The following is a 17,066-nucleotide window of genomic DNA, read 5'->3' on the forward strand; positions in this document are numbered from 1 at the left end:
TGACTATAACCTTCTGAACACGTAAAGCTGTCAGTAACATACATAACTCAAGAGGGAAGCGACTTAACTGATCCACTGAGAAGAAAATACACAATTTTGATAGCAGGTTATATATCCTTATGAACAGATGAATGAATACGAAAAAATCTTTATCCAAAATGATCAGTATATGGTGTAGCTGAGATATATGATGATCAGTATATGGTATATAAAAAAATTTTTTTTTTAAAAAATTTTTTGGCCCGTTTTTTTTAAAAAATGCCCGGGGGGGCCCAAAAATTTTTCCCCCCCCCCGGGAACCCCCCAAAACCCCCCAAAAAACCCCCCCCCCCAAAAAAAATTTTTCCGAAAAAAATTTATAAAAAAAAAAGAAATTTAAAAGTTTTTTTTAAAAATTTGAAAAAAAAAATATTTTTTGGAGGGGGGGGAATTTGGTTTTTTTTAAAAAGTCAAATTTTTTTTAATTTTAGTTTGGTTTTTGGGGAAAAATTTTAAATTTTAAAGGGGGGGGGAAAAAAAAAAAAAATTTTGGGAAATGTTTTTTAAAAAATTTAATTTTTTTTGGGGAAAATTTTTTTTTGGGGGGTTTTTCCTTTTAAATTTTTTTAAAAATTTTTTAAAAGGGGGGTTTTTTGGAAAATTTGGAAAAAAAACCTTTAAAAATAAAAAGGGGGGTTTTTTTTTGGGGAAAAAAATTTTTAAAAGGGTTTTTTTTTGGGGGGGAAAAAAAAAAAAAATTTTAAAAAAAAAAAAAAATTTTTTGTTGGGTTTTGGGATTTTTTTTTTTTTGGAATAAAAAAATTTTAAAAAGGGGGAAATAATAAAAAAAAAAAGGGGGGTTTTTTTTTTGGGGGGAAAAAATTTTTTTTTTTTTTTAAAAGATGATCAGTATATTGTATAGATGTGAGGTATAATGTTCAGTATATGGTATACTGGAGACGTATAATGTTCAAAATATGGTATATTAAAACCTATAAAAGTTTAGTATATGGTTTAATTGAGAATATAAACCACAGGACACCATGACACATGCCCGCCAAGAACAAGGCGGAGATAGAGTTGTCGCAGATGAGATACGACATGCGCAAAGCAGGCAAAATATTCCGGTTATAAAGCCTTATTTTACGACAAACAAAAATGTCGAAGCCAAAACCAATATAGATATATATATATATATTAATTATATATATATATATTATATATATATATTATATATATATATATATATATGAAAGTGAAACCGCACTTCAGTACCATCCAAACCCGCCGCCTTGCCGGATTTCATCTTTCGCAAAGCTTTCACTACCTCTTCTTTTTAACCAAACCATTTTCCCTGACCATCTAACTTCGCACATCATCCCGGCCAAACCACCCTATACCTGCCACTCTGTCATCAAACACATTCAACAAACCTTCCGTAATTAAAGAGATGCATGAGCATGTAAAAGAACAAAAAGTCTTGAGAAAATTTTTGAAAGACTGCTGCTACCGGACTTAGATTTCCAATCCTTGCCTCGTTCTGCCTTTTTTTTCCCGACCTTTCCTCAGTGTACCTGGACTTGTCTACATCTGAAAGCCTTTTTTCCAAGCCTTGCCTTGTTATACCAGAGTTCGTCTATAACTCAGAGCCTTTTTCTAAGCCTTTTCCCCAGCCTTTTCCTAGCCTTTCCTCTCCCCGTCCAAAATGACGTCTGTATCCCGAGGCCTGTCTTCTGTCCCTCGTTTTTGTTTTACCCAGTCGATACGTTTGATAGCCAAGACGTTCGTCCTGGGAGAGGCAAGAGGGATCTAGGTGAATGGTTCCATCGTCCTGGCTGGAGGCTTTTATGACCGTGATTGGGCGATGGAAGTCACCCCCATCAGCAGCCAAGGAACCCAGCGACCAGGAGGGTGGGAGAAGACCGGAGTGAAAGCCTGCCAACACACCGGACCGTCCAGGAGGAATCATGTCTTGAGTGGAAATCTTCTCATATCCTGGACATCTGTGCGCGTGCGCGCGCGTGTGTAGCGTGTGTGTGTGTGTGTGTGTGTGTGTGTGTGTGTGTTAACTATTGGGCCCAGCGCTGGTGGCGGATCCAGGAGTCTGGAAATCAGGCCCTGGCTCGGTCATCAGGAAAGATTCTCAAGCACTTGTCTGAGGCTTCATATAGAGCAGAGATTTTCTTTTTTCTTCTTTCTTCTTAGGTGGATACGTTTTCTTTCTCATTAACTGAAGGAATATTGCGGTCAGCGTTAATGCCATCCCTGGAACTGGAAAATTAGGTTCTAACTCAGTCTTCAGAAGCGGTTCTTGAAGATCTCTAAAGCACTTGTCCAAGTTCTTCATATACGATGCTCTTGGTGCGTTTTTGCTCCTCATTTACTGGAACACTCTCGTCCTTAGCGCTGGTGAGGTCCTGGAACTGGAAGACTCTCGTCCTCAGTGCTGGCGAGGTCCTGGAACTGGAAGAAAGATTATGACAAGAGCAGCTCTCTCGGTCACTCGTCCAAAGCATAACGTATTCTGTCTTATTCGTGTATCGTCTTCCTTAACTCATTGTTCCCTGGGTGACTGCATCTCATGTCTGATGTTTCCAGTAATGCCACAGACGACAGATGATGAGAGAGTGAAGGAAAGGAGATTTTACTGTGATTCGCCACATATCAACTTACCCAAAAAAAAAATCATTATGATCCATAAGACTTTTTTTCGTCTTTATGGAATGAAAACGTATCAAACCATAACAGAAATCTATTAACCAGAAAGAAGAATAGATTTACGTTACATTATTGACATCTTGATGAACTTCTTTATTGTCTCTGATCCTTAGATCTCCGTAGCGTAGATGTAAGAATATGGATAGTCAATAATCTATCAAAACTATCCTATATCTTCAACGCTATTCCCATATACAGGGGGCTGCTCAAGTGCGAATATAGCCTCTTCATCACAGACACATACACACACACACACACACACACACACACACATCCTCACCCTACCCCCAGCGGTGGTAAAGAGCATAAAGTTTTCCAGGGCAAGTGCTTCTTAATCTAACGCCTGGCAGTGTCTGTGGGTTCGAGCGATACCACCTCCTTCAGCCACGTCTCCTCCTCCACACACCACACGAGTCCCACACGATCCAAAAGCAACTGTTCACGAAAAATTCATTTTAACACAGTAGCATTCCAGGGTGTAATCTGGGCCTACAGGCTCCGAGGTGCATAAAGCTTTCCAGTGTGAGATTGCACTCCGTCTAAGACGCCCTTGTGGCTCAGCCAGGGATCACGGCAGGTAATTTGGAACACTACAGAGCTCTACTGGCTGGAGATGTACACTACAGGGAACATTATAGAGTGATAGAACCCCGTACTGATTATGAAGCGTGCATCAACAGTCTGGTTAATCATAGCAGCTATGAGCAAACTGGAGGTAAAAGTACCGTAAAATACAAATGAATATAAAAGAATGGGAAAGAGAAATAGAGAAGACGTGTAAAAGAAGAAGGGGAGGTAGAGAATGTGAGGTAGGACGTGAAGACGAGAGTAACAACAGGGGAGAATATCCAGTTGAATGACTCAGCAGCAGTTGAAGTCCATCAGACAGTGTTTCCAGTAACACTGGAACGCATCCTCACTTCCAGTAATTCACTGGAGGCGAAGAAAACAAATTTGCACCTCCAGTCCTGAAAGAGAAAAGAGCATCTCATTACCTCCAGTCATTCACTGGAAGCGAAGAAAGTACATCCACACTTCCAGTCATCTCCTTTATGAGGAAGAAGCACCTCCTCACTTCCAGTCATACACTGGAAGCGAACACATTCTCACTTCAAGTCATTCGCTGGAGGCGAAGACAAAGCGAATGTAACTTAAATCTCTTAACACTGGGTGTTGGGAATACAGGCCGGATACAAATCTTCATTTCCAGGAAAGAGTCCGATATCTGGAAGGAGGACGGAGTCGTTGTCCCGAGACAAAGGCTTTTCCAGCGTGTCTCACAGAATAGGAATGGTGACATTCCAGGCGAAACTGGATTGACCAGATGAGGATACGTGTACTGCCTTCAGTCTCCGAACTAATCCAAACCAGACAGAAGTAGCATCACTGAAGCTTTATAAGACTGAAAGATTATGAAGGTGATTATGCTTCAGGGATTTATGATAAGAATGATCAAAGATACAGAGAAGATGTGGCTTGGTCTCGCGTGCCTCGGCGTCGCATTGTTTCCAGCGATGAATAGTGCTTTGGTTGGCCCTCCAGAGATCGATGGTGAGGACCCTTGAGCACGACGGCACGGCCCTTGAGCACGACGGTGCGACCCTTGAGCACAACAGTACGGCCCTTGAGCATGACGGTACAACCCTTGAGCACGACGGTACGACCCTTGAGCACGACGGTACGACCCTTGAGCACTACGGTGCGACCCTTGAGCACGACGCTACGACCCTTGAGCACGACAGTACGGCCCTTGAGCACGACGGCACGGCCCTTCAGCACGACGGTACGACCCTTGAGCACAACAGTACCGCCCTTGAGCATGACGGCACGGCCCTTGAGCACGACGGCACGGCCCTTGAGCAAGACGTTGCAGCCCTTGAGCACGACGGCACGGTCCTTGAGCATGACGGTACGGCCCTTGAGCACGACGGTACGACCCTTGAGCAAGACGTTACGGCCCTTGAACACGACGGTGCAATTTGTGTATGATGGCTTATCAACGTACCTGACTAAAGAAACATATCAAAGGTCGGATACGTCACGCTCAAAGGTCGTACCCTCACTCTCAAAGGGTCGGACCGTCACGCTCAAGAGTCGAACCGTCTTGCTCAAGGGTCGTATCTCCGCGCTCAAGGGTCAAACTTCGGTGCTCAAGGGTTAAGAGGAGTACTTCAAGCTCAGAGAAGATTCACGTGCCAAAGTTCCTAACGAAGATCTAACAACTGCACAACACCTGGACTCAGCCGGGATTGCTGTCAGGTGTTCTATACCTTGCCAGGTGTTCTAGTATATCTTGCCAGGTGTTCTACATCTTGCCAGGTGTTCTAGTATATCTTGCCAGGTGTTCTACATCTTGCCAGGTGTTCTAGTATATCTTGCCAGGTGTTCTATATTTTGTCAGTGTTCTATACCTTGCCAGGTGCTCTATATCTTGCCAGGTGCTCTATATCTTGCCAGGTGTTCTATACCTTGCCAGGTGTTCTATATCTTGCCAGGTGCTCTATATCTTGCCAGGTGTTCTATATCTTGCCAGGTGTTCTATACCTTGCCAGGTGTTCTATATCTTGCCAGGTGTTCTATATCTTGCCAGGTGTTCTATACCTTGCCAGGTGTTCTATATCTTGCCAGGTGTTCTATATCTTGCCAGGTGTTCTATACCTTGCCAGGTGTTCTATATCTTGCCAGGTGTTCTACACCTTACTAGGTGTTCTATATCTTGCCAGGTGTTCTATACCTTGCCAGGTGTTCTATATCTTGCCAGGTGTTCTATATCTTGCCAGGTGTTCTATACCTTGCCAGGTGTTCTATATCTTGCCAGGTGTTCTACACCTTACTAGGTGTTCTATACCTACTCCTCATCTTTCGATGGTTCTAACCACAGATTCCCTCACACTCTGACTCCCTCACACACAAAGAACATTCATGATAGACATACACCACTCAGGATAGATTTATTTCTTTTTTTAACTTCCATTTCTTCAATGAACCATTATCCATCACCTTTACTGTCTCCTCTCCATCTATAGTGGTGGGTGAAGGGGCACGAACCCTCTGCTTTACTATGGTGTCTCCATCTATAGTGGTGGGGGAGGGAAGGAGCCCTCTGCCATCTCGACTCCATCTGTGTATATTAGGGTGATACTGTTACTGTTATGCGGAAGGTACCTACACATTGCTCCATCAGAGATCATCTCTCTCTCTCTCTCTCTCCTTCGTCCATCTCTCGCTTTCTGGGTAAATAACATACACAAGCGACCCCTTCCCCTAGTTCTTGTGTGTGTGTGTGTGTGTGTCGTCATTATGGGATGAAATCATAACACGGATGATTGGATCATTCTGACGTCAGAGGATGATGAGAGCGAGTCGACTTGCCTCAGTATAATGAACAAAGTTGACAACAATATCCAGCGTGGATGTGATATCATGCTGGGTCCAGGGCTGGCCTGCGTCACCATCAACATGACCCCTCGCACACCTCCTGCATCATGTATGCTCTTGATGCTACCTCGCTAACGCGGGAAATGGCGAGCACGTATAAAGAATAAACATGTATATATATATATATATATATATATATATATATATATATATATATATATATATATATATATATATATACATATATATATATATATATATATATATATATATATATATATATATATATATATATATATATATATATATATATATGCTTTTTGCTACTCATGTACTTTATATACATTCTTTCTTCAATCTGCTCTCCGTTGTGTTGCAGTGTAAGGTCGCTTCCATCACTATCTTTGAGGCGTTCTCCCTCCCTTGCAGCGTTTTCCTTGCCCCCCCTTCCCCCCACCCCTCCCCTTCTCCCTCCCTTCCCCATTAAAACTCCCTTCACCAGGAATAAATCATTCGTAAAACGAAATATAAAAGTTTATAAAAGGCGAGTCTCCGATTTCTGAAGCACTTTTCGAATCGCGAGCGATTGGGAGTGATTGGAAAGTTAGGAGGAGCAGACTCTGTCTCCAAAGATGGTGAGAATTTGGAGGGTAACTTCAAAAGCTCCAGGTCGACCGACTGACTCTCTCTCTCTCTCTCTCTCTCTCTCTCTCTCTCTCTCTCTCTCTCTCTCTCTCTCTCTCTCTCTCTCTCTCTCTCTATCTCTGAAATACACTCACACATACACATAAAGCAAGCACTCACACCCTTTATCAGACGTACACACAAACACGAATGAGCACACGCACACACACACACACACACACACACACACACACACACACACACACACACACACACACACACACCCAGTACAGCATCACCTTTAAAATGTTCAGCTAAAATCTTGGTGCTAGGCTGAGCAGCAATATCTGCAGACTGGATCCCTCCCACCCGGCCACACATTGCGTCTTATCCTTGAAGCAGCGATCTCTAGAACACTCAGAGCAGGCCAAGGGTTCGAATCCCCGAGGTATATGAGTTCCGATAAATGTTCATAATACCTCTGATTGCCTCGTCAGGAACATTGGAATTTCTGTTTATACATATGAGAGGTGGGGAGGGAGGCAAGGGAGGGGACATCTCCAAGTCTTTTATCCTCATTTCCATGAAGCTGGGGTAGTTGCCCACTATTCTCATGGGTTGGGGGGCACATAGGCAGCCCACACTCTGATACTGAGTTGTGTGTACCGTTTTCTAAAACGTCTCTCATGGGGGATTAGTCTATATTCTCACGTCTATTGACAATAAGAGAGACCACACCCCATTGACTTCCTTCGTGATATGAGATCCTGGAACAGGGGAATTCCAGGCCTTCCATGGAATCGTGAGTGGCAATGGATTCATTTGGATGAGTGAACTGTGTGTGTGTGTAAGCCTTCCCTAGTGTGAACTCCTTTTAAAAGACCACTTTTTTTTCTTCTTCTTACAAAGGAAGTTCTCAGAATATAACCCAAAGGATGCCATCTATTGTCTCGGACTAACAACTAGAGCCACGGGTTATTATCGCTGAGAGATTAAAACAGCTGGAAATAAATGCAGTCGTTTAGACTGAGAGATTAAGAACAGTTGGAGATATTGCCGTCATTTTCGCTGGGAGATTAAACAATAGCTAGAGATAATTATGTCACTTTCACTGGGAGATAAACAATAGCTAGAGATAATTCCGTCACTTTCGCTGGGAGATAAACAATAGGTAGGGATGATTCTGTCACTTTCGCTGGGAGATAAACAATAGCTAGAGATGATTCTGTCACTTTCGCTGAGAGATAAACAATAGCTAGAGATAATTCTGTCACTTTTGCTGGGAGATAAACAATAGCTAGAGATAATTCTGTCATTTTCGCTGGGAGAAATCAATAGCTAGAGATACCGCTGTTATTTTCGCTGGGAGATAACCAACAGTTAGAGATAATGCTGTCATTTTCTCTAGGAGATTAGTAATTGTAGAGATATGACATTGTCCTATGCGTAGCGAGAGATAGCTGAGAGTTTAAAGAGACAATGGAAGACAGAGTTAACCACGTAACACCAGAGAGACCATGGTAGACTGAATCTAATTCGGAAATTCAAATGACATTTGACATTAATTACCCATCGCAGTCATTAACCTCTCACACTGACAGCTCTGTCCCAGACAGGGACTTATCTGTCTTCAAGACAGTTTCGTTGTAGACATTTCCGTCCCAGAGGACAGCGTCCGATTCACGTCTGTCTAAGACAGTTCCGTACCAGACAGTTTCCTTTAAGACAGTCGCCAGACACGTTGGAAGATGTGCACACCAAGGCTCAAGTCTATTGCGAAGCTCTTAATCATATGTGAAAAGGGATTAGATTACCTCTTATCATATAAGAAAAGGGATTAGATTAACTCTTATCATATAAGAAAAGGGATTAGATTAACTTATCGTATAGGAAAAGGGATTAGATTAACTCTTACCATATAAGATAAGGGATTAGATTAACTCTTATCATATAAGAAAGAGGATTAGAGTAACTCTTACTAAATAAGATAAGGGATTAGATTAACTCTTAACACTATCATATCCACTGTAGATGGTAGTTAGAATCTATTAATGGTCTTAAGAATTGTCTTTTTCGCGTTGATTTTGTTTTCAGATCTCTCGATCTTTATTTCCCATTTGGTTCGAATTTATCGTCACTGCAGATGGCGCTGACAACGTATGACGTCATGACACAAAAACTTACAAGTTATCATAAGGAGAAAAAAAATAATTTATTCAGAGTAGAGATATATAGGATCCTACAAACTCAAGCAAACTTTTTCGTCAGCTCAAATTAAGTTTAATTCTAACTTTAAAGTTCAGATTTTGATTACAGGAATTAAGTTTAATTCTAACTTTAAAGTTCCGATTTTGATTACAGGAATTAAGTTTAATTCTAACTTTAAAGTTCAGATTTTGATTACAGGAATTAAGTTTAATTCTAACTTTAAAGTTCAGATTTTGATTACAGGAATTAAGTTTAATTCTAACTTTAAAGTTCAGATTTTGATTACAGGAATTAAGTTTAATTCTAACTTTAAAGTTCAGATTTTGATTACAGGAATTAAGGCAAAGATGAAGGTCATTTTTCCTGGGCTTGCTGAGAGACATAATGTGGAGAGATAATGATTCGACGTCAAATTATCTCTCCATTATTGACCGTGACTCTGTTCTGTGTGTGTGTGTTTGTGCGTGTGTGTGTGTGTGTGTGTAGAGGTGGGCCGCTCGTACATAAATCACAGACTCATTAATTAAACCTCGCGAGAATTTAGTGAGTTTTTTTTCTCCTACTCTTCACAACCCCCCCCCCCACCCCCCCCACAACACCCCCCCACAACCCCCCACAACACAAGCAATTAAACAGAGCAAAAGAAAAACAAAACACACGCTTACCCCGTTTTCAAGCCTTCATGTAATTTGCATATCAACTCTTCTGTGACGTATATAATCTTACTACAATTTGAAGCTCATTGTGTTGTACGTTATAACAAGACCTGCTTATAAATTGTGAAGGATAAGACCAGTTGTAAAGGCAGTTTAAGTTAGTGGTTTATGATACGACATCTTTCCTTGAGTTGTGAAACTTAGTAAATGTATCAAAAGTCTATCTTTAGTCTGATCTAGATAGAAAGAAAAACAATAGATTCTGGTCTATGGTTAATATACGATTCTTGTATATTTTCACCTTTCATGTATTCTATTGATTGTATGACTGTATTTTGTGCCTCTGGGGAGAGGGGAGAAAATATATTACCCACGTAGCTCTTGCGAAGGGGCTGGGGATGTGTGTGTGTGTGTGTGTGTGTGTGTGTGTGTGTGTGTGTGTGTGGGGAGAGAGAGAGAGCCCCCAGTTATAAACTCTTCCCCTCTTGTATTACCACCTTCTGAAAGACTCTGTCATCTTTTCCCGGCGCCACCTCGACATTGTCGAAGACGTGAAGAGATGAAAGAGCACTGCTCTTGGCTGGTCTGCTATGTACACTGATCTGCTAAGATGTCTGTGAAGGATTTAACTTGAATATACATTTTTATGAAGGATTTAACTTGAATATACATTTATGTCTGTGTTTCGTGCCCAACAGACATCTCGTTCCAAATGTTTCCTGCGGTCATAGAATATACTTATCGCTCCCTGACTCCTGGTTTTATACATATCGGTAAAGCCATTATCATATATATATATATATATATATATATTTTCCTTTTACAATCTTGCAATATGTAAGATCCATTTTCCTTTTAAAGTTTCCCGAAGGCGTGGAGGAAAACGACATTGCCTTATATTGCCACAAAACTACCACAACTTTACAATACCACAACGCTACCACAACCTACAATACCACAACGCTACCACAACCTTACAATACCACAACGCTACCACAACCTTACAATAACACAAGGTCACCACAACCTTACAATACCACAAGGTCACCACAACCTTACAATACCACAAGGTCACCACAACCTTACAATAACACAAGGTCACCACAACCTTACAATACCACAAGGTCACCACAACCTTACAATACCACAAGGTCACCACAACCTTACAATACCACAAGGTCACCACAACCTTACAATAACACAAGGTCACCACAACCTTACAATAACACAAGGTCACCACAACCTTACAATAACACAAGGTCACCACAACCTTACAATAACACAAGGTCACCACAACCTTACAAGGCCACTAGTTGACCTGCAAATGCCAAACATAATCTCCCACTAGGGTTGTGACCTGGTTGCCTGTATACGTGTAAGTGTGACCCTTCTGGTCAATATTATGGTGGGAACCTTCAACCACTTTCTTACACAATATTAGAGTCACACAGGTGATAGCTCTCTCTCTCTCTCTCTCTCTCTCTCTCTCTCTCTCTCTCTCTCTCTCTCTCTCTCTCTCTCTCTGCAATTAGGTTGAAGCTGTTTCATTTTTTGCCTTTGTTTTCGTTGGTATGCAAGTCTAGTCCGGGATGAATCGTTAATTGACGAAATGGTGAAGGAAAAAGGTCAGAATTGAAAGGGGTTTTGACCATAAGACGAAACAAACAGAATAACATTTGTTGTTATTGTTGTTTTTGAGTCTGTTTGGTTTAGACTGAGAATTCCAGTGTGATACTTTGCATAGTATGAGCTTCTAAAACACTGCAGATAATACGTGGATAATAGATACGTTTCTTGGACTCAGATAAAACGAGAGAGTTAAACGAAATTTCGCTTGATCCCAAAATTACGAAGATGCATGCTGAGCAAAGTAATGTAAGGATCATATATATATATATATATATATATATATATATATATATATATATATATATATATATATATATAGGTGTGTGTGTGTGTACACATATATTGTTAACCACACACACTACATGTAAAATGCTTTCGAATACCATTATGACATAAAATCCATAAATGAACGAGATGAAAATTTCGCAATAACTGCTTTTGATAAAGCAAGCGATAAATTTACGCTAATTCGCCAACAGTTCTACATCAGAATTCTAAAATCGTAGCTCAGTGTTATTAATGAGAACGTAAATGGCAATAGTGTTTATCAGCTGTGACTGGTAACACTGCTGGGGGGGTTATAATGATACAATTTGTGTATAGATCATAAAATACGTGTATAATAAATCATGCAATACGATAGTAAATACAGGAAAAAGGGCAATAGACATTGCCTTCATGATTATGTATCACAAAACTTCACTAAAGTTCATATCTATGGTACAGTTATTGCATTTTGCAATTATCCATATTACCGAAGCGATTATCCATATCACACTGTTATTCAAATTATCCATAAATTTATCCAAATTATCTCTGAAATTATCCTAATCTATTTGCATTTCTTCATGCCACAAAGCTATCTTATTGTCTATCACTGTCATGTAAAATTCAAAAGATTTTGAGTCCTTTATCAATATAGACTTGCATAGATATAGGAAGCTATCAAATTTGATAAGAATTGATATCAGATATTCTTTTCAGAGTTTTGACTTTAATGCGTCTGTTCATATTTTTTCAATTATAGCAATTTATAATGTCAAAGTTGTCGTAAAAATTATTTTCTTTCTTTCGTAAGGAAATTTTGAGTTCGTCGTGTTATAATGAGGTGAACGAGAGGCAAAAAATTATTTCGAGTGGTTGATGGTATTTGATGTTAAGTGCCTTAACGACCCTTTGGTAGATGATGGGCACCTGTAACCCAACCGGTCAACCACCCATTGAGCCAACCAAACCACCTTACGAACTTGGTCTATACAGGAGCCAGGCCTGACATGGGGGCAACCAGATGTTTTCTAACAAGTACACTTAAGTCCCTTTAAAGAAAAAAAAAATATTCCTAATCACCAATCCATTTTCAACACACAACTCAACAACCTGTTCACCGTTTTCCTTCACAGTGGGTACCCCATACCCCCTAGTTATCCCCCCCCCCACACACACAACCCACCCTCGCATCTAAATACAACAAAAAACTTGATCCTTGTCATTAAAATTACTGACTCACTCACCCGGCCCCCCTCCCAGAATAGCTCGCCTCCAAAACCACCTTTGCTGAGGTTACCAGACGAGGTAAAAGAGCACAACCATGTCAAAGACCTTTCTCCGGAGGAGTCCAACCTTTCCCTGCTACTGGTTGCAGCGCAGCCTTGAAGGAGATCCTGGGTTTATGTGATTAATTAGAATTTTCCCCTCAAGTCTTTCTTTTCGCTACGCATTATTGCTCAAATGTGTGAAATGAGGAAGAAAATGCAATGTTGTAAGTGTAGCATAACCCCTCCGTACGTGCAGCGCTAAATATAGCCATTAATCTTCGCTAACAGCTTGGCTAACTTTAGCTCACTTTGCTAGTAATGAATACATATCTTCAGTAACCCATCAAAAACAAGAAAAAAAATATAGTTCGCGGTTTGAAATTACGGTATTTAAGGTAATTTAGAACGTGGCTTTTCCACCCCTCTCTTTTTAAAAGCACAAACGCTACAATTTAGATTTAGAAATAATGTTTGTGTATTTTTAACATTTTTCGATACCACTCCAATACAAAACCCATTTAGAAATAACGACTTCAATAATCGTTTTCGCGTTATATGACTTAACGATCTTTCCCTAGTTATAAACGTAGTTCCATTATATAAATCATTTAATACAGTTTCATTATATGTAAAATAACTGGTGAATTTTCTTACCTTTTCCTTGTATAAACAAAGCCAATATGGCTGACGTACAGATGATCCTCATTGGCGGAGATGTGGACGTTGTTGATGACGTCATGGCCGCGGTGGGTTCCTATTGGTCGTCACAGTAGTCAAGATAGAACGCACAGTTTTGTCCTATAGCGTACTAACATACATAATCGACTTTCCACCATACTACCTATTTTTAAGTGAATTTTGGCTTTTAAACAACAGTTTAAAATTAGATAGTTTTTTAAATGCCTTTTTGTGACTTTTTCATTAAATTTCGTATTTTTGGCGTTTTTGAAATAAGTAATTATTCCAACAGTGTTTGGTCTGTTGAATTAATCATGAGATTGTCTCAATCATTTGGTTTGATTAATCTAATCAAGGGGTTGTATTAATCACTTGATTTAATGATTAAATCAAGAAATTATCTTCACTATTTTTGGTCTAATGGCGAAATCAAGAAATTATCTAGCTCTCTAGTATGATAATTGAGGAGATTATTCTAAGTGTCTGATGTAATAAAGTCTTACTTATATCAACAGTGTCTACTTTGAATCATTGTTTCCACAGTGAATCACTGCTTCGGTCGTTATTTTCACTGCCTCCTCTCTGGCATTGGTGTCACTGTTGCATTCTCCTCACTGCGTCTCTTCTTTCATTGTGCCGCTTCTTTCACTTTGCCGTTTCTATCACTTTTTTTACTTATACTTTTCACTGTTTCACTGATTTCACTGTGGTTCTCAGGCCCTTATTTTGCCGTCATTTTCACTGTCCATTGTTCATTCCATTACCGTTTTTCACTGTATCACTGTTTTCAATGTACTGTAGTTTTCACTGGGCCACTAATTTCACTGTAAGATTGCTTTTAGTGAAATTGTTTTCGCACCATTGCTTTCACTGCGCCACTGCCTTCTTTGGGTTACTGCATTCCTTATATCACTGCATTCATTGTGCCGATGACGTCATTGGACCACTGTCTTCACTTCACTAAATTACTGCTTTCATCAGTCATTGGCTTCACTGAACTACTGTCTTATTCGTGATAGAACCTTCATTGCACCGCTTCATTCACTGTTACTTTCTTGTGTCACTGCTTCCGTTGTTAATGCTTTCATTTTCTTGCAATAGTAAATATGTCACTGAAATCTAGGACCACTGCTTTCACTGTATAACTGCCTTCATAGTCTAATTTCTTTCACTGTACGAGTCACTACCATTTCGCAGATTGCACTAAATGAATGAATTCTGTTACTTCTTTCCATATGCAACTGCATTCACTGCACTCCTACTTTCAAAACTGCTTTAAGTTCACTGCCTTCACCGCCTCCGTGTGCCTTCAGAGTTCCACTGCAATCGATATGTCACTGTTTTCACTGTGGCTATTGATGTTCTTTCACTGTCCGTTGCCCCAGCCTCGTCCTTTTCACTGTTGAGAGAAAAAAAAATTTGTTGTTCAAACATCAGAAATGAACAGGAGAGAGAGAGAGAGAGAGAGAGAGAGAGAGAGAGAGAGAGAGAGAGAGAGAGAGAGAGAGAGAGAGAGCAGAATTGAACGAGAAAAATACGATTTTCATTTATATAGAAAAAAAAGGCATGTTATATAGCCTTTAAAAAGGCTTTTTTTTTCCTTCATGTTTTCGAACTCTGAGATCATTGAAACGTTGGAGTTTAAAAAAAAAAAAAACAGGTTTTAGAAAGACCCGCTTCACAAACCTTAAAGTTTATATATATATATATATATATATATATATATATATATATATATATATATATATATATATATATATACGTATATATATTATTTTATTTTATTTATTTTGCTTTGTCGCTGTCTCCCGCGTTTGCGAGGTAGCGCAAGGAAACAGACGAAAGAAATGGCCCAACCCACCCACATACACATGTATATACATACACGTCCACACACGCAAATATACATACCTATACATCTCAATGTACACATATATATACACACACAGACACATACATATATACCCATGCAGACAATTCACACTCATATATATATATATATATATATATATATATATATATATATATATATATATATATATATATATATATATATATATATATTCTCTCCTCTCTCTCTCTCTCTCTCTCTCTCTCTCTCTCTCTCTCTCTCTCTCTCTCTCTCTCTCTCTCTCTCTCTCTCTCTCTCTCTCTCTCTCTCTCTCTCTCTCTCCCCGAGGGAGAGAGGAAGGAATGAACGCCACTGAAGGGAATCCAGAGAATGTAGTTAAGATGACGTGACCCACTCAAAGCTTAAGGTCATGAGGTGAAATATGGCCTCGTTCTTCGCCAACATATGAGGCGCCAGAAGACTGGGGTCATAAGCTGAATTGTATGTCCTTATGTTATATTTTTGTTGTGTTTTTCCCCCGCTTTGTCCAGAGGAAGAGAGATGGAGAAAGTGCTATAGGATATATATATATATATATATATATATATATATATATATATATATATATATATATATATATATATATATATATATACATATATATATAAATTATCATTTGGGATAGGGGAGGAAAAATAGTACCCCTGTATTCTCTGTGTTTTGGAGAAGGCGACTGAAAGGGGCGAGAGCAGGGAGATAAAAATCCTCCCCTTTCTTTTTGCGTGAGTGTGTTAGGGAGTGTAAAGAAGTGTTCCCCAGACTGATGAAGGTGAAAATAAAAGTGGATTACGAGAGGTGAAGAAGAAGGGGGATGGGGGGGGGGATATTCTAGCTCCTGTGCACTTGGAAACGAGAGGAGTGAGGAAGAGAGGCGACTGTTTTGGGAGGAGGTGAGTGAGTGTGTCAGCATGCTTGATGCGAGGGAGCGAGTAATAGTGACTTGAATGTAAGATAGAAGGAGGTTTCTCTTAAGGATATAAGCGTGGGGTATGGAGTGCCCGACGTTGTGAATGTATCTAGTAAACAGCTTGTGGTGTTGTTGGTTATAATGGCATAGATGTCCTGACACCGTGTTGTGTGAATACGAGGCGTTGGGCCTTAGATGATTAAAGTACGGAAGAAATGGTTGTGTTAGACATTAAATGCTCGAGGCATAATGTATGATGTAAATATGTTTATACAGGCCAGACAGGCAAAACTGTAAGGGAGAGGTGTTATTGGCACCGTCATGCAGTACGCAGGGATGACCACAAAAATGCGATCGCTAAACATTGTCATGAAAATGATCACCCTGGCCATAGATCTTGAAAATCCCTTTATTCTATACCCCTCTGCTGATTATGCCACACGTAACGTCATTGAATCTGTCTTAATTGCTAATACTAAGAAAGTTAATTTGTCCCCAGGCAATTTTAAAAACCACCCTAGCATTAACCAAGTTATTATGAGAGAATGGACAAAACGCGAAAGCATGAAAGAAAGTTGTTCAAGACACACCCAGCTACCCAGGTCAACCCCCGCCACGTGACCCCCCTTAATCACTCTCCCTTACAACGGTTACTGCCAGACAAAGCGGACAGTGGTTGGTCTGTACAGATTGGTGCTGGACGGCGGGACTCAAGTGTGATGTTGGGATTTAAATAACTTTGTTAAGTACTGGCACCTGATGATGAGGTGGATTGTCTCCACGAAACATGTCGTGCCACATGTATAGAAAAATTACATGTTAAATATAATTGTATGAACTACTGAAGCGCGATTTTACCTTCA

At 39.9% G+C, this 17,066-nt stretch overlaps 2 protein-coding genes across 2 annotated transcripts in view; one reads left to right on the top strand and one right to left on the bottom strand.

The window, feature by feature from the left end:
- Window positions 1-17,066, top strand: part of NC2alpha (negative cofactor 2 alpha) — a 347,119-nt gene that overhangs the window by 167,018 nt on the left and 163,035 nt on the right. The window lies entirely within an intron of this gene.
- LOC139766102 (nephrin-like) overlaps window positions 1-17,066 on the bottom strand; it is a 199,501-nt gene that overhangs the window by 136,571 nt on the left and 45,864 nt on the right. Inside the window, exon 2 of the mRNA XM_071694263.1 lies at window positions 13,382-14,804. Within this exon, the coding sequence (XP_071550364.1) occupies window positions 13,382-13,466 (85 nt within the window). The 5' untranslated portion in view covers window positions 13,467-14,804. The remainder of the gene's footprint in view (window positions 1-13,381; window positions 14,805-17,066) is intronic.

Source organism: Panulirus ornatus, chromosome 57 (genome assembly GCF_036320965.1).
Source record: "Panulirus ornatus isolate Po-2019 chromosome 57, ASM3632096v1, whole genome shotgun sequence".
Taxonomy (NCBI): Eukaryota; Metazoa; Arthropoda; class Malacostraca; order Decapoda; family Palinuridae; genus Panulirus; species Panulirus ornatus.